This window comes from Watersipora subatra, chromosome 10, assembly GCF_963576615.1.
Source record: "Watersipora subatra chromosome 10, tzWatSuba1.1, whole genome shotgun sequence".
NCBI lineage: Eukaryota > Metazoa > Bryozoa > Gymnolaemata > Cheilostomatida > Watersiporidae > Watersipora > Watersipora subatra.
In genome coordinates this window covers 17707275-17733708 of record NC_088717.1, presented here as the reverse complement: position 1 = coordinate 17733708, position 26434 = coordinate 17707275, and the positions used below count along the sequence as shown (strand labels likewise).

Sequence of the window (26434 nt, the reverse complement as noted above, 5' to 3'; positions counted from 1 at the left end):
CTAAACTACTCATATTTTTCCCATCTTTATTGTGAAATTCTAACTTTGTTTCATCAAGTAAAGGCTTTTGAAAATCAGAAATTTTCTATAACTACGTTCTCTGAGACACATGTCTATATGTAAATAATATGAAGTCTCCATTGGAATTTTATACCATTTGAAAGAGAATACTTTGCTGGTTATTTTTAAAATTGAATGGGTAACTTGTCTTACTTCAGTTTCTTGTAGTAGTAGGCTGAACTATATCATTTTTTTTAGAAATGACTGGTATTTGAGGTAGATCGCATGAAAGTTAGTCAGTTGCGAATGAGTTAATGCAGCTAGCAGGCACATGAAAGATTCTGGGAAAATATGCTGCATTCTATAAGCAGACACTGGGTCTTTTTCCAGCTGTTATTAGTTGTATTACCTTGAAATCATGTGGTTGCAATTGGAGCAGCTCAGAGCCCCGAATATCGTTGCGGATGAAAAAGTCCGAGTATTCAGCCATACCAATTCTAGATAGCCAGGCAGCAACATCTTCAGTGCTCCAGCCACTCAATTCACTCTCTGTATAATCAGACAGATACCGCTCTGACTACTTGGGAGTAAAATATATATGTAACTATTACGGCGGCCATTTCTACCTAACCTCATTTCATGTTGCAGTGATTTTATCTAGAATGAGATGCAGCATCATGGCTATGCCGCTATGCTGATTAGTTGGTAAGGTAATTTATTGCTATGGCGACTTGTTGCAATGGCGACTTGTTGCTATGGCGACTTGTTGCTATGGCGACTTGTTGCTATGGCGACTTGTTGCTATGGCGACTTGTTGTTATGGCGACTTGTTGCTATGGCGACTTGTTGATATGGCGACTTGTTGCTATGGCGACTTGTTGCTATGGCGACTTGGTGCTATGGCGACTTGTTGCTATGGCGACTTGGTGCTATGGCGACTTGTTGCTATGGTGGCTCGCTTATGATAGGCTGGTTGCTATGGTAACTCATTATTATAGCCACATACAGATAGAAGGCACTCGGACAGTTGGTGCAGTACAAGCAGTGCAGATACAAAACATGTTATGAGAATAGCTTTGCAGTGTGTGAAAACAGACAACATGTGTTGAGTTCATACATTTTTTCATTGCCATTTTCAGCACCATTCACTTCCTACTTTTCACCGTCAGTTGAAATACAGTTCAAATTGTGCCTAATAGGCCTAACAAACTAACAACTTTGGTGGATATAAATCTTAAAAAAACAATTGCATCAAGTGCAATATGTGAAAAGGCCTGGAATATGAAGGTAAAGTAATCAACTACAAACACTCAAAAGGAGGGAAATCACAAAATGATAACCGTGATCAAGGAGCTATAAACAGCGTTTCCAGCCCTAGATTAGGGCTATGTTTAGCTCAAAAGGTTCGTGTCTAGTTAATAAGCTTTCTACAAAATTGTGGACCTATTAGAAATAGCAAGAGCACAATATAATTGTGGCACACGAAATATATCAGAGATTAAGTCCACTAACACAGAGTTAGCATTCAATATCAAACGCATAATCGTCAATGCGTGAGCAAATAATTTTAAAAGCCAAGAAATCAGAGTAATAGATAGAAAAGGAACATTAACTGTACATGATACCTTTTTACCTTTTTGAGGCCGATGATGCTAAAGAGATGACAAAAAGTAATGAAGGGAAAGTTTATGAGCAAAAAGTAATGAAGGGATAGTCTACCAATATTAAACTATCATAAGCTGACAGTAAAGGCAGCTATATAGGGTGATTTAGTAGGCACATTTACTCTTTCAAATTGCCTGCCAATGAATAATTCTTTACTATCTTTGGCTGTTGCACATTGAATTCTATTGGCTAATGTTAAAAAGTCAAAATATGCATTACAAATTTCTCGTGCATTTGTGCAAAAGTCACACATTGAAATTGTCTAACAGGAACCAACTATACGATAAAAACTGAGAACAGTCCCCAAATGGTAGAAATGGCTTAACTAGAATAGCTATTACCCAGCCCAACATTTAAAATTGATATGGAGCATGCGCACAGTTTACTTGTCTTTTAAGTGTGTGTACTGATATGTTGAGAATTCAATTTTGGATGGCAGAAATAGTGGCCTTAGACTAGTATAACTACTAAAATACTGAACTTAGAGTAGTACAGTGCAGCCTCAGGATACGATTACCCTGATATGCGATTTTGCACCTTACCAAGTAGAACAAGAAGATTTTTTTTCACCTCCCCATACGAATCTTTTTCCGTCATAAGAATTCCACAAAATTTTCACCCGAGTTCAAAATTGGCAGTCAATGTTTTTATTACATACGTCGAAATAACAAAGACACCGAAATGCTGTTCCCCCAAAATATGTTTACAATGCCTGAACGAGACACGATGACCGATTTCTCTCAGTCCAGCAATAAGTAAACGTAAAGCGGTAATATTTTCCCTTCAAAACCAGTAGCTAATTTGGAGTTGCGATCCCTTCATACAGGCTTAGTGGGCAGACAACTTCCCTTAATCTGCTAATAAAAATCCATTTCATTACGAAAACAGCATCGTTTGGGTTTTCTTGCCGAATTAGGTTAAAAATGTTTTAAATAGGTCCAATAAAACTTATAGTGAAAACGAATACCGAAACTGATGAGGGCTAAAATTGTAGTGATAAAATGTTGAAATTCAGTAAAATAGTTAAAAATACATACTAAAACTTAGCTTTAAGTGTGTGTGTTTAGCAAGGTGAACTTATTGGAAGTGAATTCAAAGTTTTTGTTATACGTACGTCTGTCTTGAAGATAAGAACTTTCTATGGTACGTAGTAGTGCTCATAGATGTTGTAACGATACATTTTAATGTAGATCATAACCAATGAATGCATTAAATATAATAAAGCTATTGTAGGCAACTATAGTTAATAAAGTTAACAAACTATTTTGTTACTATTTTTCAATATGTACATCACTTGTATAATTTCGGTGATTTTGGCCAGGGGTTGTTTGCATTATATAATTACGATGGTTTCTATACCCTTAAATACGATTTTTTCACCATACGACGCCAACCCTGGAATGGATCAACATCGTATCCTGAGGGTGCACTATATAACTACTAACAATGTGAACTTGAACTCGGATAACTAATAAGAAATGAACTTAATATATTGTATAAATACCTGCAGCAGAAGAATTACTTTTACTGGAGCTATTAGAATGCCTTTTACGTCGGTGGAGCAAAAATCTTCCGATCATAGCAAAGCGCCCAAGCTTCTTGCGAGTCGTGCTGAGGGAGGGTTCCAATGATGAGTACTTCTCAACCTTACTCTTGGTATGAGTCAGCGCCTCTTGCAACCGTTCAACATCGGCAGCGTCAGCATCTGCTCCTGCCTGCTGCACGTAGACAAACCAAACAGATGCCAATAAACAGGGATGAGAAAAAATGCATTGCTGATGTAGGAAAAATAGTGGCAATGAGAAGGCTGACCTTTGAGTATGTGTTGACAAGTTCTTGCACCTCGGCACATAGTTCAGTAGAACAGATGGTGAGCTCCTGCAAGCCTGCCTGAGTCGCCTGTAAATTCAAAGGATTTTTGCAGGAGAGGAAGAGGGAGTGAACGCACTATGTAGCTTATACAGACATACGGGTGCCCAAACATACGAAAAAATCGAGATACAAGCGATGTTACGAGAAAGTTTCTATCTTGAGATACGACAAAACTGAGATACAAGCCACTTCCCTATGTGGCCACTAAGTGACCAAGTATGTGAGAGGCCTCCTTCGAGAACTGCATCACTTGGTCCTTTTCATCAAAAAAGTTTTGAAAAGGCCAGCTAGAAATTAGAGTAAAAACGGGTAAAAAGCGCCAAACCGAAAAAAAAATTAAAATGAAGACAAAATTAGATTTAAGTTAATAAAGTATTAAAACTTAGCTTGAAGTGCGTGTTTAGTAAGCTAACATCATTTAAGTTAAATGTAGTTTATGTTATGCTTAGTGTACCAAATGCGTTGCTGTCAAGTCTCTCACGCCGTTGTTAGCTATTACCCTCTCCCACGAAGGTAAGAACTCCATGCAGTGCTGTACATAATGCTACATTTTATTGCATATCATAACAACTAGACAGGTAGGTGTTACTTTTTGAGCATATGTAGTGAATTACAACAATTAAAAACACCTTTTTCTATCGTAATATCCTGTTTTCATGTTTTTTTTTCCAAAATATGGGAACAAATTAATTTTTATTTATTTAGTTATTTCATATAGGAAATATTGCTTTGAGATAAGAGAAAATTGACAGTCCTAGTAACAGTCCGAGTTCAGTCCCAGAGCTCGCTGCAGATGAACTTACACAAAACTTCAGTGAATGTTATCGGAAGGTATCAATATTATTCTATCATTAGTGATAGTTTTTTGTTTGAGGTGATCTGACTGCCAGGATGTTTCAAGGTTAAAATCAACAAAACTTGATCGCGGTTAAAAAGCTCCAAAAAAAGCACATGCGAAATGAAATCGCTAGTTGCTATCATTGCTATAGTTGATATCGCCTAGTGTTTTCAAGTTGCAGCATTACGCGTCTCTTATCTGTCGGTCTCTTTACAACTATAGATGTCATAATCACACTTTCATTCCATCTGAGAGTTAACCGCTATCAAGTTTTGTTGATTTCCATCTATAAACATTCTAGCAATCAGATCCCCTCAAACATCAGAAATGATAAAAATGATAAAAAATACTGATACTTTTTGATAAAATCTACTAAAACTTTGTGTAAGTTTATCTTAGAGGTCGAAGGTCGTAGGTCGAGGTACGACTCTACACAAATTTAACATTACAAAGCAGCCTTGGCTGTCGTCAGCTAACGAAATGCTGTTTGCAGTGTTGACAGAGTACAAAGTACCACATGTACGTTACTGATAGAATACAAGTTTTATACTTGTCAGAGGTTTACATATTTATGTCAGGCAGCAAAGGCTGGTTCATACTATATGACCGTATGTCGTTGTTAATTACACAATACTTCGATGATCGTCTATTATAACAATGTTCACACTATGATAAACCCATCCATTTACATCAGCGAATAGTCTGCGGTGTAGCGGTCTTATTATAAAATGTGCTCACGGAAATGATGATACGCCAACAACTGGCAACTAGCAAATCCCGCAGCAACTGTCTTGAGAGAAAACAAAAATCAATTAATCTGTGACAGCCAATCACCATTGCCAGGGTGGTTCACATTGCAGTCTGTTGTGGATGCACAGCGAAGTATCGGGTATACGGTTTACAGAGCACATAGTCGATGAATAATCGCTCGGAGGACATACAAACAACATCGACATACAGTGATATAGAGAGAACCAGCCTTAAACTAAAGTACAATATGGCCGCTCTCGTGACCTTTATAAAAATAAACATTGACATGTCTGCTTACATCGTCAAGTGAGTTGAACTCTCCGCACTTGGCAAGAACTTTCTCACTCAGTTCCACAGGGTTTGGGTTTAAAGAGTCGAGCTAGAGAGTGACACAACAATAAATGTACTCACATCATCATAACAGCTCAGCAACTACAAACTTATAACTAGAAATTGATTTTCTAGCCAGTGGATGAGCATCGTTTCTAGTTTTTATCTGTTAGAATCTTACCCTAAGGTTTCAACAATTCTTCCAAACTATGAATAGAATTGCAAGTGTGTAACACAAATCATAAGATATAATTTGACAAGTGACTGCCAGACAATAGGATGGTTAAAGTATAGCACAGAGGAAATGATATGATTTGTTCATGTTTTTTACCAATTTTCCTAAATTAAACCAAGCTATAAAGTGCATTTCTACCAAAATCATAAAATCATATTCCCAGCCTTTCATTACTAGAAAACTTTTTCTTAACACTAGGAAAATCTCATGTAGGTCTCTCCAGCCAGTTATATATACAGTGCACCCTCGAGATACGATTACCCTGATATACGACTTTTTCACCTTACGAAGTCAAATATTGTGATATCTTCACCTCGCTATACGAATTTTATTTCACCATACGAATTTGAAAAAAGTTTCGCCAGAGTTAAAATTTGGCCGTCGGTGTGCTCATAACACACGTCGAAATAAAAAAGACACCGATATATAGTTTGCCGAAAACATTCTTAGAACGTTTAGAAGAGACACGATGATCGACTTCTCTCATATCCGCGTGGAAAATTTTGTGTAAAATACACAAGCGAGAGCAAACATTCATTTGTAGAGTTATTATAGCTTTTACTATAAACTTTTAAGTCAGCATATGTATATAACTACAACTATCTACATTTAATTCGTTATCTATGGAATCTGAGACCGATACAAACGTTACAAAACGAAGGAAAAATGATTTCTATGTCAACAAAGTTGGATGTCATAAATAAGAAGGGACCCGTATTATTAACATTGTCAAGGAATATGATCGCAACCAATCAGCATTTGCAATTATTATTAAAACAAGAACTCCATTAAATCAAGCACAAGAAAGAGCTTCCGATTGAAGATTTGAATGAGCTAGGTCATGCACGCGATCAGCATTCAAAAGGAGCAACCATTTTGTAAAGGCGAGGATGTAGAAGATACAGAAAATCCCACATTCGCAGAAATGTTTCAAGTGTTTAATTTGCTGATGTGGACTGGTACATTAAAACAATGCATGTATAATATATATTATTTATCTCTTGTGTGGCATGTTTTTCATATTTTATTCATTTTATTTGTTTCCTTTTGATTTTATGTTATATTTTCTTGTTTAACCATGTCTTTGCATATGGGCTTGTTATCTTCTACGTGAATACAATTCATCGTATGTATGTATGTAACTCATATAACTAGCTACTCAAGATAGTTGACGCATCCACATTACTTTCTGAAACTTGCTAAAGCCCTGTCCCCCCATAGGGTAATAATACGTACAAACTTTGTATGTATGGTTACATTGATTCTTGTGCACATTTCATACAAGACAAACTACTGTACCACATTCTCTGGATTCTTTTACAAGCGCTAGCTAGCAATTTTCTGCATTGCACCATCAATTTTTTCGTAGAAAAATTGGACAGGAATGGACAACTTCTTTTAGCGTGCTAAAAAATTCCAATTCATTACGTTTTAAATTTATTTTCAAGTGTACAGCACCATAATTAGCATTGATACGTTTTTGCCTCCTCTCTGCTTTACCCGCTACATGTACCAGCTACGTTACTCTAAAGGTATGTACGTCCAGTATAGAAAATAAAATTTTATTTTTCTTTTCGGTAGCCATTAAATGGTCAAGTGTGCGAGAGGCCGCTTTCTATAACTGCATCGCTCGGTGTAATTGTTTTAGGTTGAAAAAGTTTTCAACCAGACACGCTAAATTTTATAGTGAAAGTGAAGATAGGAACTGCTGAAGGATAAAATTTCATGATAAAAAGTTGAAATTCAGTAAAATAGTTCAAAATACATAATAAAACTTAGTTTTAAGTGTAGGTTTAGCAAGCTAAACTTACTTAAAGTGATTTCAAAGTTTTGTTATGCGTACCTTTCGAAGGTAAGAACTCCTTACCGTACGTACTGCATTTGGTAAACACATTAAAATTTTGCATTTTATTGCAGATCATAACCATTAAAATACACTAAATACAATACAGTTACTGTAGGTAACTATAATTACTAAAGTTAACATACTATTTTTTTGCCAATTGTCAATATGTACACATTTTTATAAAAAAAAATTGACGATTTTTACTAGGGGGTGTTTGCATTGTATAATTACAATGGTCTTTATACCCCGATATACGAATTTTTCACCATACGATGCCAACTCTGGAACGAATTAACATCGTATCTCGAGGGTGCACTGTATATATATATATATATATATATATATATATATATATATATATATATATATATATATATTCAACACAAGTCACCTGAAGAGTGCACCAGCACGAAACAGACCTGTCGTGACCCCAGAATAAAACATCAATCTGGAATAAAGATAAGTAAAATTAACCTATTCCACACTCTAGTTAGTTATATATATATATATATATATATATATATATAACTGAATATATATATAATAATAATGCATATTTAAAGCAGTATATATTACTTTAAATATAAATCGTTATTATATATATTATTTATATATACACGTCATATATTTATTACTTTATATATATTATTATATTTTACTTTTCTTATACAGTACGAATGCATAGCCTTATATTAATTTTCATAGATCTAAGAGCACTCCAAGTTAGAGGCCCCATCCCCTTGGACTTCTAACTTTCTTCAGACGCTTAACAATGGGTCTATTCTTTTGACCTCTGTACCAGTAATGACCGTTTATAGACACCTAATCAGGTTCAAAAACTAGTTCATTTTTTACCATACAGACTGTCAAAATACACGCTTATATATTTCATTTGCACACAAAAGCAAACTTAAGATTTACTTCAACTACGGAGAGCAATGAAACGATGATATAGCATTATAATTTCCATTGTTACACACTATTAACAGCATGCTCTTAATTTCAAAAAATAGATAAAATTAACATTCAAATCAATAGTATGTCCTTACGCAGTCGATGAGATCCCTAGTAGCCTGTACGATGCTCTGCATGTGGGTATCTGAGTACAAATTCTGCGTAGATGGACTTGGGGAAGGGGAAGCAAGGCTATGCGAGGACTCCCTCGTTGGACTGCCATGTTGTTCACTTGTCTGACTCTGAATGGATACCTTCGGCTTCATCGACCATGATTGAAATGTGTGACGGAATCCCTGTGATGTGGGAAAGAGCTTGAAAAACGGTAACATATCATACGAACAATTATCCCGCGTGACTTGTTTCATTTAATTTTAGTCTTTGGCAGTTAATTCTAGTTAATTCAACCTTTTTCACTGCCACAACGGTAAAGGCCCTAAACTATATAAATACAACTCTATATTATTAAAAATCAACTTACACAAATTTTAGTAGATTCTATCAGAAAGTATCAGTATTTTTCTATAGTTTGTGATTGTTTTTGATGTTTGATATGATCTGGCTGTCAGGATGTTTTAAGATTAAAATCAATAAAACTTGACTGCGGGTAAAACGCTTGGAAGAAAAATATGTGCTTAAATGACATCACTAGTTGTTATTGTTGGTATCGCTAGTTGCTACTGTTGACATCACTAGTTGTTATTGTTGGTATCGCTAGTTGCTACTGTTGACATCACTAGCTGCTATTGTTGATATCGCTAGCTGCTACTGTTGACATCACTAGCTGCTATTGTTGATATCGCTAGCTGCTACTGTTGACATCACTAGCTGCTATTGTTGATATCGCTATTACGTTCAAGTTGCAGCATTACAAGTCTTTATTCTGTCGGTCTCTTTGCAACTACAGACATCATAATCACACTTTGGCTTGATCTGAGCGTTTAACCGCGATCAAGTTTTGTCCATTTCAATCTTAAACTATCCTGGCGGTCGGATCACCTCAAACATCAAAAACAATCACCAATGATAGAAAAATACAGACAATTTCGGCTAAAATTTAATGCAAGTTCATCTTCAAATGCTAATTGTGGAACATCACAAAAAAGGGTCTCATATAAACTCAGATCAGCGGAAAAAACACACTTTGAAATGGACAATCTATCCTGGAAGAGAACCTCGGTGTATACCTTATCCTTGACAAGCATCTGAGCTCTGTTTTTATGGCTGATCTTGATAAAGCCTGGATTTTGCATCCACGCCTCCCCGTCCACCTGCATAGGAACTGGGTCCGTGCCAAGTATCGTCAACTTCACTGATCGACACTAAAAGAGATTATAGCATTCCAACTGTGGGCATATAGGGACTCAGGAATATATAAAACAAACATGAACTTTTGTGGAAATATCTTTCATGCAGGTGATTTGGTACAATACGCCTTCCACCTCTTACCATAGTGGCCAGCCAAGCAGCACGGGTTCATTAGATGAGCGATGTTTCGTAGTCAGCCCTAAATATCTTCTACATTTACGTGGTACTGAAACTAACAACACAACGTCACCATCAGTTACTCGAGTCTAGCATCGTAGTAATGTATTTAGTACAAACTAGTATTGCACAGTAATCAGCATCTCGTCATAAGCCTAGTATTGTAGTACCCCACCAGTCAGTTGAACCTGATATTGCAGCGCCACTTATAGTTATTTTTAGTATAGTATTGCAGTGCAAATGATTTTCATATACATGTAAGTTCGGAATTCCTTACTCACAGACAACTAGTTAAAGTTAGTATTGTGGCATCACCGGCTATCATGTAGGTCTAGTATTACATCGTAGCAAATAGTAAATAATATAATTTATCCTTGATTGGCCTGGGGATTACTCAAGCAGGTAAAAGACCAGTTCATATCCGGAGCTTGATCAAGCCTGGACAGTGCATAAATTGTTAGAATTATTTCTTATAAAACAAACATCCAACAAGTAATCCATTATTTCTCCTTTCATCTTTCATGGAAAGAAATAAGAACGATTAAGAGTACTGATAAGCAGATGCTACCTGTGCAATGCGGTGGTATTGGAAGTTGAAGAGACGGGAGGCTCCAATATGAGCGCTACCATAGACTGCCATTACCTCTATGATCTTGTCGTCGAATGACGGTTCAGCAAAAGGCTGCAAAATATTGGCAGCCAATAGCTATTGATGAAAGATATTTCATTTTTAGCCTATAACACAACAGCAAATAAGGCAGCGTCAGCAAGCTTCGGTCTATACCTCGCTTGATCCCCTACTGTGGCTGCCCCAGAAGTCTGTCCCCCCGCTGTAGCTAGGAATATTGAGCACTACAATGCCCTGCAGGTTGGGCAAAGGAATGATTTGTCCATCACACTCTAGCCTTATTCGCTTCTCGAAGTTGCGGAGGGTTTGCGCAATTATTTCCTTGCTTCCAAGCTGCATCATGGTCAAAAGATTTCCAAACCGGCTCCTAAAATAATGACGATATGACACAATGTGAACGAACTGTAGAATTCACCAAACTTACCAAAAACTCTGTGACTAGTTCTAGATAAAAGAGAAAACACATGAGGCAGAAGTTCGCTGAATAAATGTTTACAGTTAACACTAACAAGTTAACACTAACAAGTTAACACTAACAAGTCAACAGTAACAAGTCAACACTAACAAGTTAACACTAACAAGTTAACAATAACAAGTTAACACTAACAAGTTAACACTAACAAGTCGAAACTAACAAGTCAACACTAACAAGTTAACACTAACAAGTTAACACTAACAAGTTAACTCTAACAAGTTAACTCTAACAAGTTAACTCTAACCAACTGCCACACAAGGCATGCCGGATATTTAATGCTGCCATATTGTAATTGGCTCACCAATTGTCAGCAGGTGTGTTATAATATGAACTCAGAATGCAAATACAATGTAATTCAACATACAAAGAACTAAGTTATTCTTACATTACATTAATGTAACAATTTTTTAACAAAGCGCCCGCAATAATCCACAAAATTCAAAATGTTCCTTAAAACACTTATTACACGACAACTCACGTGTGCGTAATGCGAAATTCACATCATCGACACAATTGAAAAATATTGACAGATAGTGGTTAAAGTTACCCTAGCAACAGCTTTCATAATGCTTATAACTTGAAATGACACAAAATGAGATGTATTCATTAGAACTAACATGAACTTCTCAGGGTGACTGTCACGTTGAGTGTGGAACTGGTAAACTATCTTCGCATCAACTCCGATTCCAAAATAGTTGTTCATGGAAGTTTTTTCCTCAAACTTTGACCTGCAACAGACACCGCTGTCAATAGTTGTCCACGTTCGTCTCTTCATAGCTTATCTTACAGGCATCTGAGTAATTTTATGTTTTAGCTTACATCTTCATTAGCCTAGACTTGGGGAGAATATAAATCTATAGTTTAGATGATATACAAACTAGTAGACCATAGTAGAAAAGAGTACTTCAGGCTGTACTATGCGCCCACAATCACTGACAGAGTTTCATACTTAGATGATACCCATAGTAGCGAGGATAAGTAGATTACTACCGATACAGCAAGCAAGAAAGCCGACAAAGCCATAGAAAGAGATGTACCTACATATCAAAGTTGATGTTAATATTACGTGACAATAATAATAATGACATAATACACCAGTGCAAATCGGCTAAAGATGGAAAACGTATTAAACATAGCTAGTTACAGTGGACCCTCGCCATATGATTTTAATTCATTCCTGTGTTGACATCGTAAAGCAAAAATATTTTGTATCAAGGGGTATAGAAACCCATAGAAGATATCTGATGCAAACACCCCCTGGTGAAAACCATCAAAATTTTATATACTACTGTACTTTTATATACTAGGGTACAGTACATATAAAAAATTAGTAACAAAATAATATGTTAACCTTAGTAACTATAGTTACCTACAGTAACTTTGGTGTATTTAGCGGTCATGATTTATAATAAAAGGTAACATTACAATGTACTATGTGCAGTACATACCATAGGGGGCAGTTACCTACGAAACAGACGTATAACATAAATGGTGAATTTAACTTAAATGAATTTAGCTTACAAAACACATACTTAAAGCCAAGTATTAGTATGTATTTTACCCAAGTTCAACGTGTTGTCGGCTAAAATTTCATCATTTACCTGTTTTCGTTTTTACGATAACTATTAAGGAATAACGATGAACTGAGAGAGAGCGAGCATCGACTTTCCTTTAGGTGTTGTTGGAGGGAGTTCGGCAAATAGCATATCAGCATTTTCGTTGTTCCAGCGTTTTCAGCACACTGACTGCCAAATTTGGATGTCTAAAGAAATTTTTGTTGATCTCGTATGGCACAAAAATGTTGTACGACGAGAGAGGGCGAAAAACATTGTGTTCCATATTGTAATGTAAAAAATCGTATACCAGGGTTCATAATAAAAGCATTGTAATTGAATTAATTTTAGAAAAGGTGTGACAAAGTTTTACAAATTTTACTCATCAATAACTTTTTCATACATTGAATTATGTTAGCACCAACTTCAAAGTGCCTCCCTCAGTCTACCATTTATATGATGGTTCAAATGCTGCCTCCCTCAGTCTACCATTTATATGATGGTTCAAATGCTGCCTCCCTCAGTCTACCATTTATATGATGGTTCAAATGCTGCCTCCCTCAGTCTACCATTTATATGATGGTTCAAATGCTGCCTCCCTCAGTCTACCATTTATATGATGGTTCAAATGCTGCCTCCCTCAGTCTACCATTTATATGATAGTTCAAATGCTGCCGACTTGGCATTTGTACAGCTGCTTCGCTATAAGCACATATAGCAAACAATTGACTGTTTTCATATTTTAGAACAGCTAAACATGGGAGGTTATTCATAAGCTGTCATTGTAGTATTTCAGCATGTCTGATAGAACGAAACTTCAAGTATTATAAAACTGTTAGATTTCGAAGAACTGCAATATCGCTATAACATTGCTCATTTCGCTAGACAACGTTATGCAATTACATTATATTCCTTACCGATGAGTAGCTAAAGAATTAGGTGCGATAGAAACCCCAATGAATGGATTTATAGTAAGATTTGGTTCCAAGATGGACGTTGAGCTATTTTAAGCAAGGCTCTAGAGATTCTCAGGCAAAAGACAACACAATAATATTGAGTGGCTTGTAGCAATAGGCTATTTTAGTAGGCTAAACAGAGAGTCGACTGCATTGCTACGACAGCAATAATTTGTGCCCGCCATTCATTTCTGCTACTGATCCTGTGCAAGCATGCCAACCAATTATAATTTGAAATAGTTTTCTAACCTATAACATTTTGAACAAAATAATTCGACTTCGATGGTTGAATTGAATTTTTTTCAAAATGAAAATCGCGGAAAAACACATGAGACTAATCATAGATGGAGGCTAATCATTGATAGCTTTCTTTAAAAATTAGCATTTGTGAATAATAGGAAGGAGTAACTTTAACAAAGAGCAACCATAGACTTACTAACTGTAACGGAGAGCGACCATAGACTTACTAACTGTAACAAAGAGCGACCATAGACCTACTAACTGTAATAAAGAGCGACCATAAACTTACTAACTGTAACAAAGAGCGACCATAGACCTACTAACTGTAACAAAGAGCGACCATAGACTTACTAACTGTAACAAAGAGCGACCATAGACTTACTAACTGTAACAAAGAGCGACCATAAACTTACTAACTTTAACAAAGAGTGACCATAGACCTACTAACTGTAACGGAGAGCGACCATAGACTTACTAACTGTAACAAAGAGCGACCATAGACCTACTAACTGTAACAAAGAGCGACCGTAGACTTACTAACTGTAACAAAGAGCGACCATAGACCTACTAACTGTAACAAAGAGCGACCATAAACTTACTAACTGTAACAAAGAGCAACCATAGACTTACTAACTGTAACAAAGAGCGACCATAGACCTACTAACTGTAACGGAGAGCGACCATAGACTTACTAACTGTAACAAAGAGCGACCATAGACTTACTAACTGTAACGGAGAGCAACCATAGACTTACTAACTGTAACGGAGAGTGACCATAGACCTACTAACTGTAATAGAAAGCGACCGTAGACTTACTAACTGTAACGGAGAGTGACCATAGACCTACTAACTGTAACGGAGAGTGACCATAGACTTACTAACTGTAACGGAGAGTGACCATAGACCTACTAACTGTAACGGAGAGTGACCATTGACTTACTAACTGTAACGGAGAGTGACCATAGACCTACTAACTGTAACGGAGAGTGACCATAGACCTACTAACTGTAACGGAGAGCGACCATTGACTTGCTAACTGTAACAAAGAGCGACCATAGACCTACTAACTGTAACAAAGAGCGACCATAGACTTACTAACTGTAACAAAGAGCGACCATAAACTTACTAACTGTAACAAAGAGCGACCATAAACCTACTAACTGTAACAAAGAGCGACCATAGACTTACTAACTGTAACAAAGAGCGGCCATAGACCTACTAACTGTAACGGAGAGCGACCGCAGACTTACTAACTGTAACGGAGAGCGACCATAGACCTACTAACTGTAACGGAGAGTGACCATAGACTTACTAACTGTAACGGAGAGTGACCATAGACCTACTAACTGTAACAGAGAGTGACCATAGACCTACTAACTGTAACAAAGAGCGACCATAGACTTACTAACTGTAACAAAGAGCGACCATAGACTTACTAACTGTAACAAAGAGCGACCATAAACTTACTAACTGTAACAAAGAGCGACCATAGACCTACTAACTGTAACGGAGAGCAACCATAGACTTACTAACTGTAACGGAGAGCGACCATAGACTTGCTAACTGTAACGGAGAGCAACCATAGACCTACTAACTGTAACGGAGAGTGACCATAGACTTACTAACTGTAACGGAGAGTGACCATAGACCTACTAACTGTAACAGAGAGTGACCATAGACCTACTAACTGTAACGGAGAGCGACCATTGACTTGCTAACTGTAACAAAGAGCGACCAGACTTACTGGATCATAAACTTACTGGATAGATGAGTCATCAAAGGTTGGTAAAACAGGAGCACACATTGCATCAGCATTTGCCATCAGCACCTTGCTTACAAAGCTCCCTTGTTCTGCTTTGTGGGCCAAAGCATTTCTTACTAGAAATAGTGAGTGGAGAGAGTTTTAAACAATGACACAGAGTTGGGGGTAGGAGTAAAACCATCTGATTTTAACCAATAATATATTCCAGATAAAAGCAATCGTGGCTCTATTAGAAAAAACGGGTGTAGTTTTTTCTCTTGTTTATAATTACAAAATATTGTAACTGTCAGTTAATAATATGGTCAAACTTTGACATACAAAATTTATCATTTTCTAGTTTTGCATCCCGAGGAAATTATTCCTAATTAAAGTTGTCTGCCCCTGTAACAATGTTCCAAAATTTGCTGTCACAACTGCTGTGGTGATCATTCTGCAAAACGTGGGCCGGCAAACTCCCGAGCATTAAGCCAGATACCAGTTTTCTAGCTCGACCCAATGGCTCCTTGACTTTTCTTAACTGTATTCCATTATACATTGTAGTTAGCCCAACCCATGCACACGATCACAATGTTTGGCAGCACCTATTCGCATGAGCAGCTCTTTTCGAAGATGAAATTTTATAAGCAGAAGCTGTGGTCTCAGCCCATAGATGAGCACCTAAATGACATTCTGTTGTTAAATGCTTCCTCAGTCGAAGCTCATGTTGTTTCCATCTCGATGAAATATATTTGCAACTGATTGTGTCGTATATTTAAATATATTCATTCTTTCTTGGAAACCTGGTTTCCTCCGACCTAGTACAACTTCTTGACTACCCGAAATGGCCTAGTAATCTAAGACGCTTGCCGACCCTGACCTCTGCTATATAAGATGACATCGATGCATCAGTTTGTGACAGCAAGCATTTGAGTATAGCCTTCCCTCCGTGTTGCATTATACTCTCCACCCTTCCTTCCCATCACCACCTCCTTACAACTCAGCCTTTACTCGTAAACCCCTAAGGCTATCCTGAATTACCCACATTCTCCCATCATTAGACAAATATTTCTATTCAATTTAGAAAAGCGATGCTCTCTAGATGTCTAGTCACCTCTTGGACAATGTTTGATCTGTTTTGGTGTTTGCTGATTGGCAGCAGTAGCGCTGCCAGAAGTTCCCTGTTCTGCAACTCCCATCAAACTGACCTCACTAATGTTTCTGGGAGCAGACATCTGCAGACCTATAATAAGACAGCCATGACACCAATTTTAAATACATCTCATGCTGACAACTTAGACAAAAGACCTAACCTGAGCGCTAACACAAAGCAATGATGAAAGACGCTACCAGTGAGGGGAGAAGGGCAACAGACAGTTTGACTGAGACAAACTTTTCAGAGTACAAGCAGTCAGGTTTCTGATCATCAGCAACTATAGTTAGTATGTAGTAGTTTCGAGGGAACACAACAGCTGACGGCTAGCAAGGTTGAATACGTGAACACATGGACGTGTACCTACACAAAGGTACATTGACTTACTATAAAGAAAGCCTAAAAATTACACAGAGCCTATTAGCGTGGAAGGGTAGGCATTTGTTACATTAATGGTCGACAGATACCAGGCAAAAATCAAAAATCATTTTGCACACTAGTTAGGGAGTAACATGAGCTATTACGTTCATCGATGAACTTATTTCCATTGCCAAATCTTGAAAGTTTTTAAAAATTTATGAATTTTCAGTTAAAAATGTTTCTCAAAGTATATCCTTTATAGCTGTCAAAATAGATACATGTATATATAAACTTTATTAACACCGTCAATACCAAAGAAAAATTAGCAAAGCGAAGTTAATTAAGTGCATTGAAAGAAAAAGCTTTTCATCTGGTGTAAGGTGTTGTGGCTTCTTTATAGAAGTAGGAAAGTAATGATTGGTCAGGCAGATTGGAGATACGATTCGAGTATTTTAAACAGCAAATGTCTAAAATATATTTAGCACCTTAGAATTAATGGCAATAAGACACCGGATGTAACTGTCCATATCAAGTAGCATAACACTGAACCTTAGTATTAATGGCAATAAGACACCGGATGTAACTGTCCATATCAAGTAGCATAACACTGAACCTTAGTATTAATGGCAATAAGACACCGGATGTAACTGTCCATATCAAGTAGCATAACACTGAACCTTAGTATTAATGGCAATAAGACACCGGATGTAACTGTCCATATCAAGTAGCATAACACTGAACCTTAGTATTAATGGCAATAAGACACCGGATGTAACTGTCCATATCAAGTAGCATAACACTGATGTATAAATTTTAAAATCATTCTGAATTTTCTTTGCCAATTTTCGATACAAAATGATACCAGCTAGGAGTAGCGAAAGACAAATTGAACAATATGAGATTTCGGTAAAAGAGTGATGGGCCTTTTCGTTTTACACCAATTTTTTTTAGCTGTATTAGAGCATGAGTTGGTGGTCTAGTTTTTGAGCTAATAAAGTGGACACAGCTTAAGAACGGTAAATGATTGTCTATTTGTATGGCCAGGAGTTTGAGACTGTCAGGATTTTTATGTTCATGTTGTTTATGGTGATAGAAGGGCTGCATACGGTTTCCTGAGGATAAAATTGATGGTTTGTGACTTGGCAGTATTCATAGACATAGAGTTCTGTTCACACCAGTGATGCATAATTCATATTATGCATCACTTTGGTGATGGTGAAAACCCACTACATACGGTAGTGATTTTGACAAATTATATTATTGATTTAGTCTTTGTTGATTCAGTGACTGACACTCCATATCGCTTTACAGTGTTATACAAGGTAGTGTCATCAGCATACTTTACATGTTTGACACTTGGCTTGAGGTCATGTACCAAAACATACTATAACAAAAGACCCAAAATGGTTCCTTTGGGGACTATACATAACGTACACAAAACCAAACTTGGTACTTCAATTTTTCGCAATTATATTCAAATGTTGTGTCTCGTGAGAAAATATTAAGCCCTGCATTTTGAAAATTAATTCTTTGCTTTCAAAATAAAGACGAATAAGCTAGCTGAATGTAGCAGCATGTTATAGATAGCTAGCATTATGTTAGATATTTCATCGCTAGCATACCGTGTTATAAAAGCACTAAATCTTAATGACTTATACGACCACTAGAGGGGTGAACATGTAGCCGTAAGAATCGTCAAGGTTGAAAAAGCATTAGAGGTTTGCTAAAAAGAAAACTGGAAAAGCAAAAAATTTCCCGTCTTACAAAAATAAAGACTATAGTAGGAAAATAAAAAAAGTACTTTCCAAGCTGCGGAAAATTGTTGTGATATGAGGCAGAGTAGAGATGCTCAAATTATATTATTACTAAGATGAAGCCCTCATATAGCTCTAGAACAGTACAATTGCCTCATTATAAAACTATGGAAGTTTTAATGTAATTGAGGATCGAGAGCTTGCGCAGGCACCACAAAACTCTCACCAAATCGCTATGCATCTTTGATTGGAAGGAACTGAGAAAAAGTATTTTTACTGTAAGCGTTTGAAATGCGATGGATCGATGAAACATCAGTTCCACAGAATAATGGGTAATAAATAGTTTTGTATTTACTTGTTGCTTGCCATAGAGTAAAGTTATTTCCGGATCTGTTATTGCAACACAAAATGCATGAGTTGACACCGAGTCAAGAGATACCTGCAGAGGATGACAAGGAACCTATTGTGGCTGGTGTAGATGCCGGAATATATTGAGCTATTATGGAATCCTCTACAGGTTCCACCTTAAAAATGACTCGCTCAGGTGCCACGGCTTCTTTTTCTCCTGTGCCATGAGAGTTGTCTTCTTTTTCTCCTACGTCATGAGAGTTGGATGAGGTAGGCGAGTCAAGATCTGGAGTGTTGGATTCTTGGTCAGAAGTGGAATGTACGAGTGGTTTTATACCTGAGAGCGATGTGAGGTTTGCGCATATTGACATGTTTATAGCTGTAATGACAGAAACACACTTTACATGAATGTGCTTAGTTGTTGGTACCACACGCTCATATTTTATTAATGTTTACGGAATCTGAAAGCTTGATCAAATCCAATTTTTTTCAGTTTACTGATCGGTGAACACCTACGCTAGTGGTTCATCTCAGAATGATCATATAACGGATATTCATCTCAGAATGACCATATAATGGATTTCCCAAATTATATTTGATAAAACAAAATAAAATATTTATTTGAATTTCAGCTGAGAGACAAATATCAATGTAACCAACAAATAAAGAAATATTTAACGAAATATTACACAATGAACTTACACAAAATCTATAATTTGTGTAGATTTCATCACAAAGTGTATATATATATATATATATATATATCTGCGATTGTTGTAGATGATCGAGGTGATCTAATCGCTATTGATCAAACTTCATCGTGATTAAAATGCACGGAAGACAAAAATGTATGAACTGATGTCAATAGTTGTTATCGTTGCGATAGTCGCTGACAATAATAATGGCTATAACATTCAAGTTAAAGCGCTATGAGTCTTTATTCTGTCTTACTCTGCAATTATTACCACCCTTTCACTTAATCTAAGCGATCAACTGTAACCAAGTTTGATCAAGTTTAATCTTGAAACATCCTGGCGGTCAGTTCATTTCAAACATCAAAAACGATCGCAAATGATAGAAAAAAGCAGATAATTTTTGATGTACTAAAGGTTTGTGCAGGTTTATCTTTAACAAATAACTGTATATAAATTATCATTAACCTACCTGCATCTGTATGTTCCATTATTTGAAGAACAGCTTTTTTTACACTGTTAGCCCGAGACATGAGGGTTTCTCGAGCAATAAACACTTTTTCCTTTGCCTACCAAAATGTGAAATCAGCTTCAAGCTTTATAACGCTATAAATATTTACAGTCTAATTATTAAAACATCGCAAGGCGCCGTGGAATTTCCTACGCTTGTGGAGTACACACAGGAAACGTGAGCATGGTGTAAATGTAAAGGATAAACGTATAGAGACAAATGTAGGGTATATGTATAGAATAACCGTAGAGTACGTGTAGAGGATAAGTGTATGGGGTTTATGCTCAAAGGTAAATCTACAATAAATGTACAGGCTAAATCTAGAGGCTACACATGAAGAATAAATGCAGAGGATATGTGTATAAAGTAAAGGTAGGGTACGTGTATAAAGTAAAGGTAGGGTACGTGTATAGGGTAAATGTAGAGGTACGTGTATAAGGTAAATGTAGAGGTACGTGTATAGGGTAAATGTAGAGGTACGTGTATAGGGTAAATGTAGAGGTACGTGTATAGGGTAAATGTAGAGGTACGTGTATAGGGTAAATGTAGAGGTACGTGTATAGGGTAAATGTAGAGGTACGTGTATAGGGTAAATGTAGAGGTACGTGTATAGGGTAAATGTAGAGGTACGTGTATAGGGTAAATGTAGAGGTACGTGTATAGGGTAAATGTAGAGGTACGTGTATAGGGTAAATGTAGAGGTACGTGTATAGTGTAAATGTAGAGGTACGTGTATAGGGTGAATGTAGAAGTACGTGTATAGGGTAAATGCAGAGGTACATGTATAGGGTAAATGTAAAGGGTGTGCACATGAAGCACACATATGGCATTTGGATTTTAAAGTTTAGGCAATTATAGAACTACAGCACCTTTCGCGATTATTGACATTTGACATTATCGATATAACCTGATTGATGTAGTTTTACCAAGTTGATCGCAGATCATTGAGTGTGCTGTGTCGATGATAAATACAAGTTTATGGATAAGTAGAGGCTTCAACCTCATAGCATATCCGTGTAAACATTATATATTTCTCCACAGGAACCCCAAATCAGAAGATTGACAAAGGAGTTCACAGTGAGATGCATATTTCAGATGGCTAGTGAACGCAAGCCGAATACATAAGGAGCACAAACTATGTATGACAGTACCTCTTGAGAAGGCTGATTTTCTGGTTCTGCATGGTTTTCTATTTGCTCTGTCATCTCTTGCTCATCTGCAGTTGACTTGGTCTGCAACCGGCAGAAGTATTAGGAAAGAGGGTGTAGGCACCATAACTGAGCCAAAAACAGTTATATACTAGTAGTAATAGTAGTTATATACTAGTAGTAAGAGTAGTTATATACTAGTAGAAATAGTAGTTATATACTAGTAGTAATAGTAGTTATATACTAGTAGTAATAGTAGTTATATACTAGTAGAAATAGTAGTTATATACTAGTAGTAATAGTAGTTATATACTAGTAGTAAAAGTAGTTATATACTAGTAGAAATAGTAGTTATATACTAGTAATAATAGTAGTTATATACTAGTAGTAAAAGTAGTTATATACTAGTAGTAATAGTAGTTATATACTAGTAGTAATAGTAGTTATACACTAGTAGTAATAGTAGTTATATACTAGTAGTAATAGTAGTTATATACTAGTAGTAATAGTAGTTATATACTAGTAGTAATAGTAGTTATATACTAGTAGAAATAGTAGTTATATACTAGTAGTAATAGTAGTTATATACTAGTAGTAAAAGTAGTTATATACTAGTAGTAATAGTAGTTATATACTAGTAGTAATAGTAGTTATATACGAGTAGTAATAGTAGTTATATACTAGTAGTAATAGTAGTTATATACGAGTAGTAATAGTAGTTATATACTAGTAGTAATAGTAGTTATATACTAGTAGTAATAGTAGTTATATACTAATAGTAATAGTAGTTATATACTAGTAGTAATAGTAGTTATATACTAGTAGTAATAGTAGTTATATACCAGTAGTAATAGTAGTTATATACTAGTAGTAATAGTGGTTATATACTAGTAGTAATAGTAGTTATATACTAGTAGAAAACAATAGGGAATGAATAGTAGAAAAAGCTCCAACAATAGTAGCAATATCTACAGCATAGATGGAAAAAGGGATACTTCGAAAAAAAAGTATTTTCTCACCCATCCACTGGTCATGCTAACTTTTTTTTCTCATGCTCTCGACATGCTACCAAAGCATAAACAAGGTTGGACTCAAAAATAGCACATTCAGCAGCCTGACACTCAATGTGATATTAACCTTGACTGAGAGAATACTGGTTTATACACTAGTCCTACCACTCCACAAGCTCTCGATTGTTCTAGCAGCCAGGATGTTAGACCAACTAAAGTGACTGCCACGCAATTATTTGTCACAATCATCACATGGCAGTCATTCACTGTTTCCACGACGCGCATGACTCGCATCATGTGCATTCGGAGTTGTGTGTAAGTTGCGTTACCGTGCAAATTGAGTGTTTCTAAGGGCATTCACATGATGCGGATTGACTCCAGCGCCTTGTTGAAAAAAGGTGAGGAATTGTACGCTATAAGTTAATAATTAGCGACGCAGTTAACGACACACGTGTTAACGACGCAAACATATGAAACTCAATCTAGGAAGGATGACAGTATTGAAAATGTTTGAAATTGAATAGCTGGCGAGGTATTAATTCGCATCATTCGCGAGCGCTGTTTCCATTATTCGCAAGCATGATAGATTCGATCAAGTTTTGCGAATCGCAAAAATCGCTTGGTTTGCGGACTTATGCCAGTTTCCATGATGCGGTTAATTTGCGGATTGGCTCAAATTTGTGGATCATGTGTGTCATGGAAACATAGTAATTTTGAGTTGAACCTTAAGATATTCTAAACCACTAAAAAATTCTTTAAAACCCACAGCATGGGGCATCATAAAAATGATATCTGTAAATTTTCAAAGCAAATTACGAGCCCATCTACAAATACAATATCTACAGATACAACACCTACAAATACAACATCTACAGATACATCTAGAAACACAACATCACTATGATTCAGCAAAATCAGCAAGCTAATCACCTCATTAAGTGAGTCCATAAGCATCTTCACTTTTGCCTGAACATTCCTAAACTGCTGACTGAACAGTGGATTTGAGCTTTGGTCACCCTCCTCAGGAGAAGACAACTTCTGACGAGAAAGCAACTGAGAGAGGAACTTATCAACTATGAGACACAGTGACCTGCAAAGGGAACCTGGGGAATGATAAACAGGAAACAAGTTAATAGGTACTGAAGACGAAAGCTACTAGTAGGTTCCAACAGGTACAAGGTTATGAGCAAAAAATAGAATATATGAACAAAGATAGGTTTTTACAAAGTTTCTAGTTTGTGGAAACCACCTGAAGCAGCAACTTACAACAGAGAAATGTCACTGAAAGGTGAAAAAGCAAAAGATTTATAAATACTCAGAGAAAAAGCCACTAGTAAGAGTAACCGTATATACCCGCATATAAGCCTATCTCGCTTATAAGCCACTAGTAAGATTTACCGTATATCCCCTTATATAAGCCTATCTCGCGTATGAGCCACTAGTTAGATTTATGTCATAATACCAACTTGAGTTTCAGCAGCTGTAATAACAACCATAACGATGACAATATACAAGCCAATCATAGGTACACAGTCTATGTTCAACTGATGACAAAATATTAGCCTGTGAGCTTAGAGTTAGTGAAAATATAGCCACTCATACCTAGAATAATTAAGTACAGTGATGTAATCACTAGAGTATAGTATTTTATAAAGGCAGTCCACCATTGTAATATTAGGTTCCACTTCTGCAGCAACAGTCTCCTCTTCCTTTTCTTCTCTGCCTTCGACCTTAACACATGATAATATACTGATAAGCAATTAATTTTTACTACATATAATAGGCGCTGTGTCCATCCAATTATAATATTAGAAAAACTTCCCTCACCCAGGAATTGAACACAGGTGTCCTGGTTTGCAGCCCAGTGATCACATCACTACACCACTCAACCACATTGCCTCTTGACAGATTAATTATGCATACAGTCATTACTCATAATGATTTCTCACGGTGCACAAGACTCCTAAGGGTACTAGTAATGTACTAATAGCAGTCCCATCAACAGGAGATATTTTATGAGAACTATGGAAGGTTTAGTCAATGCCTAAGTTCTGTAATACATCTATGTTACTGTTTATTGTCCTCTCCTGCTAATACAGCCCGACTTTGGTTTGTGAACACAACCTATTCTAGATGGCTGTACTAAAGACAATTTGCTTGAATTCCTAAGTGATTTTTTTCCATCAAAATTACCAAAAATAATTTTAACCAGTTTAAAGAATAACCAACATCTTTTGAAGTATTTTTTATACTGTTTCACCATTACCTATACATGAAATGTTCTATTAATAAAGTAGGCTTGGCTGAGAAATGTATTGCCATACCTGTAGCAACCCGTACCCCAACCTCATTTTCTCAAAGTGTTAAAAAAAGTGAAACAATAGCTTGCGTGCTTTATTATATTAAAATATAAAATAATATATTAACAATTAAAAAAACACAAAAAATGTTCAGTATTTTATAAATTACAGCGAGCATGTATGCATACAATGGTTGAACACCAAAGGGAGTGAGAGGTACTCAAATTAAAAACTTTTATTTATTATTTGGGACCAAAATCTCAAATTGTTTTAACCCACATTTGTTTGAGATCTTGGATGTTCAAAAACTGAAGTTGGACTGCATGAGGACTAGTACAAACTTAAGTACTGAAGTGACGGTATTGATAATACTGGAACTTATGCTAGCTAAGCACTGACGCGACCACGAGTAACTTCACCGAGACCAAGAGCGAATGCTGGAGACATTTTGAACCTATAAAATTGATTAATGTCTCTAACCAGAGCACTCAAGACATACCTCATCAGTGGCGACAGTTGAGACCATATCATGGATCTGGTTGGCTGAAGTCTCTTCTGCGGGTAAAATAAATGATTGCTTCCACTCAAATGTCTGAATCGACCAGCGATCTGATGAAATAGATAAACAATCGATATGTTGATCTGCGGTTTGATGGAATAGATAAACAATGGATACATTGATCTGTGGTTTGATAGTATGGAGAAACATTTGATATGCAAAGATTGATAGAGCTGTGAGAGGAAAACAATAATCAACTTCCATAAGTACAATCATTCAAAGGAGTTGTCCGTATGGAGGAATACTATTGCAAGTGGGTTTCCATAATGTCAACAATGATTGGATGTAACCAAAACTCATAAATTCTAGCTAATTGTCATTCTGAAATCAAAGTAGGCGCATAAGCAAATTTTTCCAGTTTTTGTTAGGCTTTCGAGGCCTTGTCAGCGATTTATAAGGTGAGCGATTATTTGCCGAGGTTATTTCTATATGCCAGCCTTTTAATGAATTATTTTATGTGATTATTTTTAATAGAGATACCATCATGTTGATTTGTTAAATATCACCTACTTATATGAAAGACCACAATAAAAAATTACAAGACATAGACTGGCATACTAAGGATATTCCCAGCGCTTATTTAACTCTTCAATGATTGTCATTTCTGTTTATTAAAAGATCTCGGGTCAGATTGATTTTGTACAAATACATAAGAAAAACTTCCTTGAAGGTACCAATCTTCATACTTTGATGTGTTTTAATGCCCCATAGGATACCATTGAGTACCAATCTCGAAGCATGGGAATGTGGTGAACAGGCAAAATGATCCCATCTCAGATACTGATTACACTATGTGGAACAGCGTAAAAACGTTTGAGCTATGTTTATTAAGCAAGATGATAGACTCTGTCGCTGACTCCCAAAGAATAGTTAGCTAGATGTGCCAGAGAAGGGGAAGGTTATGACTGCATCTGCCAGTTAGACTATTAGGTTAAACATGAACATATCTAATCAATATTCCAAAGTCAACCGCACAATGCTGAGCGGAATAAGAAGTGAATTTAGAAGTTGTCCCCTTTACCGAAACGCAATAT

The 26434-nt window shown here is 36.4% G+C and overlaps 1 protein-coding gene across 2 annotated transcripts in view; it reads right to left on the bottom strand.

The window, feature by feature from the left end:
- Positions 1 to 26434, bottom strand: part of LOC137406653 (diacylglycerol kinase delta-like) — a 79462-nt gene that overhangs the window by 1753 nt on the left and 51275 nt on the right. Inside the window, exons 12-28 of one of the 2 annotated variants that reach the window (XM_068093257.1) lie at positions 25341 to 25450; positions 24144 to 24271; positions 23472 to 23631; positions 21535 to 21615; positions 20345 to 20441; positions 19272 to 19559; positions 16680 to 16808; positions 15588 to 15705; positions 11696 to 11806; positions 10760 to 10970; positions 10544 to 10657; positions 9678 to 9812; positions 8586 to 8786; positions 5424 to 5504; positions 3478 to 3564; positions 3170 to 3383; positions 410 to 549 (exon numbers count right to left, since the gene is read on the bottom strand). In XM_068093257.1, the coding sequence (XP_067949358.1) occupies positions 410 to 549; positions 3170 to 3383; positions 3478 to 3564; positions 5424 to 5504; positions 8586 to 8786; positions 9678 to 9812; positions 10544 to 10657; positions 10760 to 10970; positions 11696 to 11806; positions 15588 to 15705; positions 16680 to 16808; positions 19272 to 19559; positions 20345 to 20441; positions 21535 to 21615; positions 23472 to 23631; positions 24144 to 24271; positions 25341 to 25450 (2405 nt within the window). The remainder of the gene's footprint in view (positions 1 to 409; positions 550 to 3169; positions 3384 to 3477; positions 3565 to 5423; positions 5505 to 8585; positions 8787 to 9677; positions 9813 to 10543; positions 10658 to 10759; positions 10971 to 11695; positions 11807 to 15587; positions 15706 to 16679; positions 16809 to 19271; positions 19560 to 20344; positions 20442 to 21534; positions 21616 to 23471; positions 23632 to 24143; positions 24272 to 25340; positions 25451 to 26434) is intronic. The other variant, XM_068093258.1, reaches the window with a different exon arrangement.